Here is a 9,656-nt window from a genome sequence, read left to right on the forward strand (position 1 = left end):
AGAATGGGAAAGGGAAGGGGGCAACCCTAGGGAAAAGAAGGAGGGACAAGGTGGGAAGATGTCCTGGGAGAGGGGGCTAGTCTAGGGTCGCAGGGGAAAGGGGGCGACTCTGAGGGTACTGAGAGGGGAGAGCTTCTGGGGATGGGCAGGAAGGCGACACCTTGCGACACTGAGGGAGGAGGCGGAGGAGGGAAGAGCAATTCTGAGGCCTCAGGGAAGGGTTATCCCTGGTTCCGTTTGCCCGTCCTATCCCCCACCCCCAATCCCCATCCTGTTATTTCTTTAAAGATGAAAACACACACGTAACAGAGGGAAACCCAAATGCACATTTATTAAGCTCAAGACAGAGATCCCGAGGGAGCTGGGGAACGAATCCTCGGGCAGGAGACAAGGAAGTGATGCGAAGTGTTACATAGGGATTCTGGAGAGCGATGGGTGGACTCCCGAATCCCCAGAGCTGGACGCCTGAGTCCCCGAATCTGGGATGCAGACAGGCTCTTTGAGGGGTCATCATTGCCAAGGCCTGGGGAAGGAAGGACAGCGGGGTGCAGCGGCTCCAGCCTTGAGGTGGGTGTGGCGGCTCATTCCGGGGAGCGCTCCCCGGCGCGAACCTGGGGTCCCCACCGCCTCTACCCGGTCCGTAGGCTTCCGCACTCCGGCAGAGCAGCAGCGGAGGTTCCTGGGGTTGCTCTTACACGCCGCCACCACCAGGGGCTGGAGCGAGAAAGAGACAGAACTAGCATCAGGGACTAGAGAGGGGTGGGAGAGGTCCTCCTCCCCAAGCCGATGGACCCTTCCGAGGAACTGTCACCCCTGGTCTGGCACCCTCGGGAACTGACCCGCCTCACCACACTCTAATGCTTGGTACATATGGGGACAACTGTTTGGCTTACATCTGACCCCACAGGAACACTGTCTGTAGGGAGGGACACTTCTCTGATGAAACTAGACCACAGACCAACCTAGACTTGTCTGGGGTCAATTTCCCGCCAGAAAGGAAATCTCCGAAACCCTACCTATCTCCTATGTTGTCTACCTCCCTCCTACACCCTCCATCTCCCCTACACTTCAATCCCTCTCCTACAACCCCACACACACCTCTCTCCTACACCCAGTATCCTGAAAATTTGGATACAAAAGGAACTCCCCCATTTCCTGCCCAAGGATTCAAAGAGGGCAAGTTGATATATTTTAAAACCGTATCCCAGTTTTCAGGGCCAAAAACATACCTCCCTGTCATTCACAAAACACACTCCCCTATCATCCACAACCTGCACCTTCTTCCTTGGGTTGGTTGACATCGTTAACATGGATGTTAATATTTTTAATCTGCTTAAATGAGTGTGAAACAAAACGTATGAAATTCCACATCAGATTCCCCAAAATATTGAGTACCTCAAGACCCATTTTTTTTTTAATTTATAAGAACTTTATAAGAAGCACAGAGATTCCCCAGCTCGGATTTATTTTTAAAGTCCCTCAGAAGGACACAATCCCATTAAAAACAGGTCAAGCTAGTTTTACATAATTAAAATGAGCTCCCTCAAGGAATTACAATCTTTCATCTACACATTTATCCCCACCAACATTCTCTATCTCCTGCCATTATCCTTGATACTTTCTATTTTGCATCCACCATTCTTCTCTGATAGGAGCTCTGATAGCGTAGTGGTTACGACTCGGGCTGCAAACCTCAAGGTCAGCAGTTCGAAACTACCAGCTGTTCCGTGGGAGAAAGATGAGGCTTTCTGCTCCCGTAAAGATTTACAGCCTAGGAAACCCTGTTCAGGGTTGAAACTGACTCAACGGCACTTAACAACAACAACAACATCCTTCTCCTATACCCTCCACTCCCTCCAACAAGCCACTCCTTCCTACACTTCTCATATCTACCTGCTCCCCGTATTCCTCCATCTCTCTTTCCTTCTTTCCCCTTCAACTTCCTCCTCACTCCCATAACCTTTATACATCTTACCCACTGGTAGTGCTGTGGGTTAAGAGTTGGGCTGCTAACCATAAGGTTGGCAGTTCAATCCCACCTACCAGGAGAAAGATGAGGCTATCTGTTCCCATAAAGATTTACAGTCTCTGAAACCCTAAGGTTGTTAATAACAACAACAAATACGGTTACTATGAATCAGAATTTACTGGATGGCCATGGGTTTGTTTGGTTTTTTTGGCTTATACACCTTAACCCTTACCTACATTTCTAGCCCGCTCTTATACCCTCCTGGTGTGGCACTGTGAGCTAATGCATCAGACTGCAAAGTCGTTTGAACTGTAAGGTCGGTGGTTCAAGCTCACCAGCTGCTCCTTGGAAACCCTATACAGGGTCGCTATGGGTCGGAATGGACTTGATGGCACTTAACAACAACAACAACTTATACCCTCACCACCACCCCCGACGTCCATTTCCCTCTTCACCCTTTATTCCATTCTACATCATTCCCCTTCTCTTACACTCCATCTCCATCCTCCATCCACATCCTCTTCCAATAAATACTCCCATCTCTGGTACCCTACACCTCCTATAAGCCCAACCCGCCTTTCACCTCTGCCTACATCTCCAGTGCTTTTACATTCTTCCTCCTTCTTGACTCTTTATCCCTTCCATCTCTCTCTCACACACTCCATCTTTATGTTCCCCACAGCCTCGTGTTCTCTATTTTCACACAACAGTTAAAATCTGTGTTCTATACTTCCATCTTTCTGGGACTTTTTTTTGACACAATTAGTCAGGATCTCATCTATGTGTCTGCCTTTCTCTTGTTCTTCCTTTCTCCTTTTCTTTTTCTTGGTCATTTGATATATATTAAAACTGTATCCCAGGTTTCAGGACCAAAAACATACCTCCCTGTCATTCACAAAACACACTTCCCTATCATCCACAACCTGCGCCTTCTTCATTGGGTTGGTTGACATCGTTAACATGGATGTTAATATTTTTAATCTTAAGAAAGATAGGAAACATTCTATCTTCCTGTCCTCTAGAATGCTCAACTCTTTTGGCATTCTGACAAGCAGAAGTTTGTTTCCCCAGTGGGGGACTTCTCCTCTGGGGAATTAGTTCATCCTTGCTTTTATAGGCTCGTGAAACTATTTCTGGAAAGCATACTGGGTTCTTTAGGACAAGTCACATTCTACTGACTCTCTGTGGCTGAGTATCTTGGATCTCCTGGGTTTCAGTCCCCTACTGAATGTTGCCATGAGTGTGATCCTGCTCTCAGGTACAGCAAATGCAACATTCATTCTAATGACCCCCATTTCTGCTCCCTCCTAGCCTCTTCTCACAGCCACACACACTTTCACACTAACCTGAGGAGGGAAGCTCTGACTTACAGGATTTGCAAGTTGGGCTGTGGAAGGAAAAGAAATGAGAGAGAGAAAAGCATGAGGCGGTTCAGCAGTTATGGGCTTTATGAGAAACACATGATAGGCCCAGGGGGACTTCTGATAGGGATCACCTAAGGGTGCACCCATCACCTCTCCCCACCCCACCCCCATTGTTGCCAGACCTCTCAGACCTGGAGTCCGCCTTCCTGCACTTCACTTTCTTGCCTGTTAGGAGAGAGAGAGAGACAGAACAAGGAGACCACATATAAGGAAGGATCTAGACAAAAGCCCACAGGGACAAAGTGGAGGGTGGCCTTGGAGGCAGTTCAGGGAGGGGGTCACACTTACTGATGATGACGATGATGCCAAGCAAGAACAATATGGTAGCCAGGGTCATGCCAATAGTCTGAATAGTGTCGTAGTCTGGGGGAGATAATGGATGGCATCAAAGCAGGGGTTGGTAGCTCAGCCCCACCTCACTCCTGACCTCAAGGTGCCCAGAGTTCAGGGGCACTGCAGGCCAGGCTGGAGGTTCCTCCATTATGTTCACTGAGAACATGGGTTTGAGCATTGTCTGCTTCCCGAAGATCTCTGTACATTTCCCTCCCGCCCTCTACCTCTGGTCCTTCTACTCTAACTAGCCATTTGCTTATTTATTTATTTGTGTATTATCTTCCCCTCGGCTGCCCCCACCCTGATCCTGGTCCTGTCCACCATTGTTGCCTATCAATCGGGACTATGGCACCAGACTTCGTTATGGTCTAGCTGTCCCATCTTGCCCCCATAGTACACATGCACCCCCTCAAGCAGCCACAAAGACCCTGTGAACATCTGAGTCAGATCAGTCCTCCTCAACTCACAGCTTTCTCCTGGTTCCCATCACACTCAAGGTAAAAGGACTGAAGTCCTCCCTATGGTCTGCAAGGCCGTTTATTATCTAGTTCCTATTTCTTGGGGGACCTCATCCCACTTCACATTTACTCTGACTCCCCTACTCCAGCCACAACGACTTTCTGGCTACTCCTAGAGCACATCAGGCATGGTCCTACCTCAGGGTCTTTGTACTTGCTGTTCCTTCTCCCTGAAAGGGCTCCCTCCCTCACCAACTTCTGGGTTTTATTTCAATATCAGGAAAGCCTTTCCTGGTTTTCATAGTCTCTTCTCACGTCTTCCTAATTTCATTCTATTTTCCTTCCTAATAGTGTTTTATATAATCTTCCACACGTGTTCACATTTGTTTACTTGAGTATCTCTCTCTCTCTCTCTCTCTCTCTCTCTCTCATTGAGTGTAAGGTCAAGGAAGGCAGGGATTATTGTCTGTCTTGCTCTCTGCCAGGTCCCCAGTGCCTGATAGATGCTTAGTAAACATCTGCTGGGATACTTGTGTAGGAAGCACCCCCTCTGTGACAGCAGTGGTCCAGGCCTTTGCCCTAAAATAGCTGAGTTTCATATGGCTATAAAGCACTCAAAACCCAAACCAAAAAAGCCCAGAGTCATGTAACCATGGCTGGCATGGGTGTGGCTCTTGCCAGGGGAACCAGGGAGGGCGTCTCTGAGAAGCGCAGCCAGCATTTGTCCTGAGGTCTGAAGAAGACAGAACCTTATTCTGCTGTGTGGGGAGCTAAGAGAAGAGTTCCTTGGCAGAGGGAACACCTGGAGGTGAGAAGGAACTTGGAATACTGGAGAAACAGTATGAATGAGCAAAGGAGGAGGACAGGGGTGTGTTAGGGTTTGTGTACAAGGTAATGGCATCATCCAGGTAATGGGGAGAGGCCTGGTGGTGCTGTGAGTTAAGTGTTGGGCTGCTAACTAAAAGGTCGACAATTTGAGCCCACAAAAGGATGAGGCAATCCACTTTGGGAAAGATTTCTAGCCTCGGAAATTCTAGGGAGTGTTGTGAATGAGTCAGAATCGACCCGGCAGTGCATTTGGTATCCAGGTAAATTCTCATTTAAAAAATCAACCCATTGCTGTCGTGTCGATTCTGACTCACGACAACCCATGTGTTACGAAGCAGAACTGCTCCATAGGATTTCCTTGGCTGTAATCTTGACAGAGTTCTGGTAGCGTAGTGGTTACGAATAGGGCTGCGAACCTTAAGGTCATCAGTTTGAAACTACCAGCCACTCCGTGGGAGAAAAATGAGGCTTTCTGCTCCCGTAAAGATTTACAGCCTCGAAAACCCTGTACAGGGTCTCTATGGGTCAGAACTGACTCCACGGCACTTAACAACAACAATCTTGACAGAAACAGATCACAATGCCTTTCATCTGTGACACCGCTGTGTGGGTTCAAACCACCAACCTTTGGGTCAGTTGTTGTTGTGAGTTGCTGTCCAGTCCATTTTGATACATGGCGACCCCATCTAAGTCAAATACAACCCATTTGTGCCACACAGGGACACAACCTTTGTTGTTGTTAAGTGCAGCCCAGTCGGTTCTGATTCATAGTGACCCTTTATAGGGTTTCCAAGGAATGGCTGGTAGATTTGAACCACCGACCTTGTGGTTAGCAGTCTAGTAGGGAAATTTGTTTACATAAGGATCCCTTGTTTACAGAAGGGTTCAGAGGGATGAAGTTGCTTGCTCCAAGGCCACACAGCCAGTGAGTGGATATGCCAGGATTCAAATCCCAGCAGCATGGCCTGAGTCAATGTTTTAAAGTCTTTCCCTCTTCTGCTTCTTTGCGGAGCACAGTGCATCAGCCCAGACAGAGACCTAAAGGGGGCCCAGAGGAGCGATGGAATTCCCCAGCCCCCATCTGGTCCTACCTTCCCTAAGCCCAGTCATTGTGAACTACATCCATGTGGTCACATTACCTGTGAGCCAACAAGCCAAAATCACACCAGCAGTGACCCATGGGGATCTATGGACACCTATCCATCTAGCCCCAGAGAGCATGCAGAGGACCCTCATCACAGAGACCAACACTCACCATAGTAGAATGGGTCAGGTTCCTGGGAAGCTGTGGGAAGGAAGGCAGAGAAAGAGGGAAGACATATTTCAACATTGGGCTTCCTACTGGTCCAATAATCAGACAAAGAGGCCCCTTGCTCTGGATGATACAGGGGGTAGGATTGGAGCGGGGGGCAAGGGGAGTTAAAAAAGTTCATGGAAAAATGAAGTTTTTTAAAAATGGGATTTTCCCATGAAATTTCTGAGGCCTCCTCATATAAATGCCATGAAGAGTCAGGGAAAGGCTGTCTTCTAAGCTCCACTTGGATCAGTATGTTCCCCAACTCTACAAGGCAGCCCCTGTAGAGGTCTGATGCAAGCTTTGGGCCTATTCCCTTAAAAACACATTCTGGCTTGCATATGATGCCAGGGACAATGCAAAGATCCCATTTCCCACTAATGGACTGCTGAATGGTGTCACTGAACTTTCCGGAACACTTCCTAAAACTTCTCAGTCATCTGAATGCTCCTAAGGGCAGGCACTGCAGCTATAGCTCTCTCTCACACTCGTCCCTGCAGCTGAATTCAGTACAAAGGAGTCCCACTGACTAATATCCTCGAATCAAACCGACAAAAGCTGGAAGCTGTGTACTGTGTAAACGTGTCAGAGACAGAAAACTCAAATATAGAAAGGTAGTAAGACTGCACCCCTTTAAAGATGGAAAACTTGGACGCCCAGAAAAGGAAAGCAGTCTTGTTGAGCTCTGGCTTTCCTGGATTTGCTACATATATTACTTACTTCTCAAACACTACTGATTTGTAGATTCAAAACTGATTTCATGATGTCTTTCTCAGGGTGCATAAAGATGTATGTAACTTTACTATATGAAACATGCCCATTCATTAGAAGACTCACTCCAGTTTTAGAAATGTTAACATTTCCATAAAATGCAAAGCCCATCCCAAATGCTCTCTGCCTTCTTGGATAGCTCTTAGTGTTGTCTAGAGCAGAATTCTACAAAGTATGGGGTATGGGCCACTAGGAGAGTCATTGGGTTGTTGTTGTTGTTATTAAGTGCTGTCGAGGCAGTTCCAACTCATAGCGACCCTGCATAAGGTTCCTAAGGAGCAGCTGGTGAGTTTGAACAGCCAACCTTGTGGTTCAAACCAAATTTGCAGTCCAATGCTTATCCTACAGAACCATACCCTCTTTCCCCTTCCAGGCTCAAGGAAGGATAGCACCACCCCAACACACACACACACTTTGAGCTTAGATGGGGGCATGTGATTAATTCTGGCCAATGGAATGTGAGTCATTTCCAGACTGGAGCATTCAAATGCCCATGTAAAACCTACTAAAGCTCTTTTGTCTCTGGCACGGTAACCAGAATGTTCAAGAAGACGATTGTTTTAGTTTTCATTGGCGAGTAGAAACCCTGTGGATCTATAGTATGAGTGAGAAACAGACTTTGGTTGAGATCTTTGGTACTAGTTGTTACTGCAGCATGGTTTAGCCTAAACAGATAACAGGTGGCAGCTAGGCAAGACCCTGAACAACAATGACTCACAGAATGTGTTCTGCCCTTTTCAACTCTTTGCCCAGCCTTCAGAGAGGTGGTCTTAAGTTAGTGCTGTGTCTTTAACACCTTCTAAACCAGTTCATCTCCTGCTGAGTCCAAGAGAAAACAGGTCTTAAGCTCAGAGCCTTCAGAGCTCCAAAAAGTTCATGGGAAAATTCCCTTCTCTTTTCATTCCATTTCCCATGAACTTTTTGAAGCCCTCTGGTATCTAGGTAGAATTTTGTGACATCACTTCATTTTCTTCATTTCTTTCATGTATCAAGCCAACATTTGATAGCACCGATTCCATGCCAGGATCTCCTATAGGAGCAATAGGAGATATATGTCTATGCAGACATGTTGTTGTTGTTGTTGTTATGTGCCGTGGAGTCAGTTCCGACTCATAGTGACCCTGTGCAGGGTTTCCAAGACCATAAATCTTTATGGGAACAGAAAGCCTCATCTTTTTCCCGTGGAACAGCTGGTAGTTTCGAACTGCTGACCTTGTGGTTCGCAGCCCGATTCGTAACCACTACGCTACCAGAGCTCCTTCTATGCAGACATAGACACAGTTAATCTATGTTGTGGGTACTGCTGGCATCACCATTTCACTAAGGAAGCAAGCCAAGGCCCAGAATGGTGATGTCATTGTTATTTGCTCAAGATTGCTTTTATGCTTGCCTTTAAATCAAGGCCAAAATAATAATAATAATAATGCTTTTTCATTTGTGTTAGTGACATTTAAAATAAAGCTAATGACATTTTTTAAAGTTAATCCTTTGATGGGAAAATATTAAATGAATAGCATTGCGGGGAATGTTTGGAAAGAGCAAAAGTCCTGAAGGAGATACTCAAAAGCATCAAGATGAGGAAATACTGCTTTAGAGTTCCTGCCTTCGCACCCACCGCCAGATGGTGAGTAACTTTGACTCATCTCTACATTAGTCCTGGCATTTAAGAAAGACTCTCAAAGACGTTTTCTGGAAGTCGTGAATAAATGAATGAGTGTAAGACCCTCCCAGACTGCAGAAGGCTGCAGAAGAGGTGGGACAGTTGCATTGTTTTGTTTTTGCCTCTTGCGTTGCCAAATGGGAACCCACTGAGGTCAGCACCTGTCTTTGACTCCTCCCTGAGTGCTTGCAGTCTCACGCGGAAAGGTTCCTCTGGTCCCTGCTGCCCCAACAATCTAGGTCCTAGGGCAAGGCTGGGCTAAGGGTGGAGCCAGGAGGTAGAAGGAAGACTCACTACTCTTGGCCAGTTGCCAAGGAGACACCAGGAAAGAAGTGGTTACCATGGCAACTGGGGCATCCTGTGAAGTGAAGAGAGGTGATGGGTCCAGACACCTGAGGTTGAGGTAGGGTCTGTGTGAAACTTGAAGGTTTGCTTTCTGACCCTGGAGCCAACCCCAAGCCTCTCTCCTCTCGTCTCCTCTCCTTCATTGGTACCCCTGCAGGGTTGGCTTCTGGCCAAGCTGAGGGATTTCTCTCAGGGATAGGGACCCAGACCCACCTATATGTTCACATGACCCTTTTCTACTTGTCCCCCTACCTTTCAATGCTCCCTCCTTCTTCTCCCTGCCAGGACAGAGAGGTTTCCAGTTCCCTTCCCCTTAACAATTCATTAATGAATTTCCTTCCTTAAGTGGCTTGCTAAGTACAACACACTCCTCTCCCCACCACCCACCGACCCATTTCCCAAGACCTGGTAAAAGTGAGGTGAGGGGCTGAGGTATCTGTTCTTCCAACTCTGCCCGTACATCGTACATTGATCCTGCTAACCACCTCTGTAAAAAGAATTCCTGGTCTCCTGCCAGGCCTGCTGGCTCAGCCCTGCCCCCTCTCCCCAGGGTGGCTTCCAGTCTCTGCAGCCA

At 47.4% G+C, this 9,656-nt stretch overlaps 1 protein-coding gene across 1 annotated transcript in view; it reads right to left on the reverse strand.

The window, feature by feature from the left end:
* Positions 1-691: 691 nt before the first annotated feature.
* Positions 692-9,656, reverse strand: part of FXYD7 (FXYD domain containing ion transport regulator 7) — a 10,534-nt gene continuing 1,569 nt past the window's right edge. Inside the window, exons 2-6 of the mRNA XM_006867374.1 lie at positions 6,268-6,297; positions 3,682-3,756; positions 3,516-3,558; positions 3,316-3,356; positions 692-714 (exon numbers count right to left, since the gene is read on the reverse strand). Coding sequence (XP_006867436.1) covers positions 692-714; positions 3,316-3,356; positions 3,516-3,558; positions 3,682-3,756; positions 6,268-6,297 — 212 coding nt within the window. The remainder of the gene's footprint in view (positions 715-3,315; positions 3,357-3,515; positions 3,559-3,681; positions 3,757-6,267; positions 6,298-9,656) is intronic.

Source organism: Chrysochloris asiatica, unplaced genomic scaffold (assembly GCF_000296735.1).
Source record: "Chrysochloris asiatica unplaced genomic scaffold, ChrAsi1.0 scaffold00104, whole genome shotgun sequence".
NCBI classification, from domain to species: Eukaryota; Metazoa; Chordata; class Mammalia; order Afrosoricida; family Chrysochloridae; genus Chrysochloris; species Chrysochloris asiatica.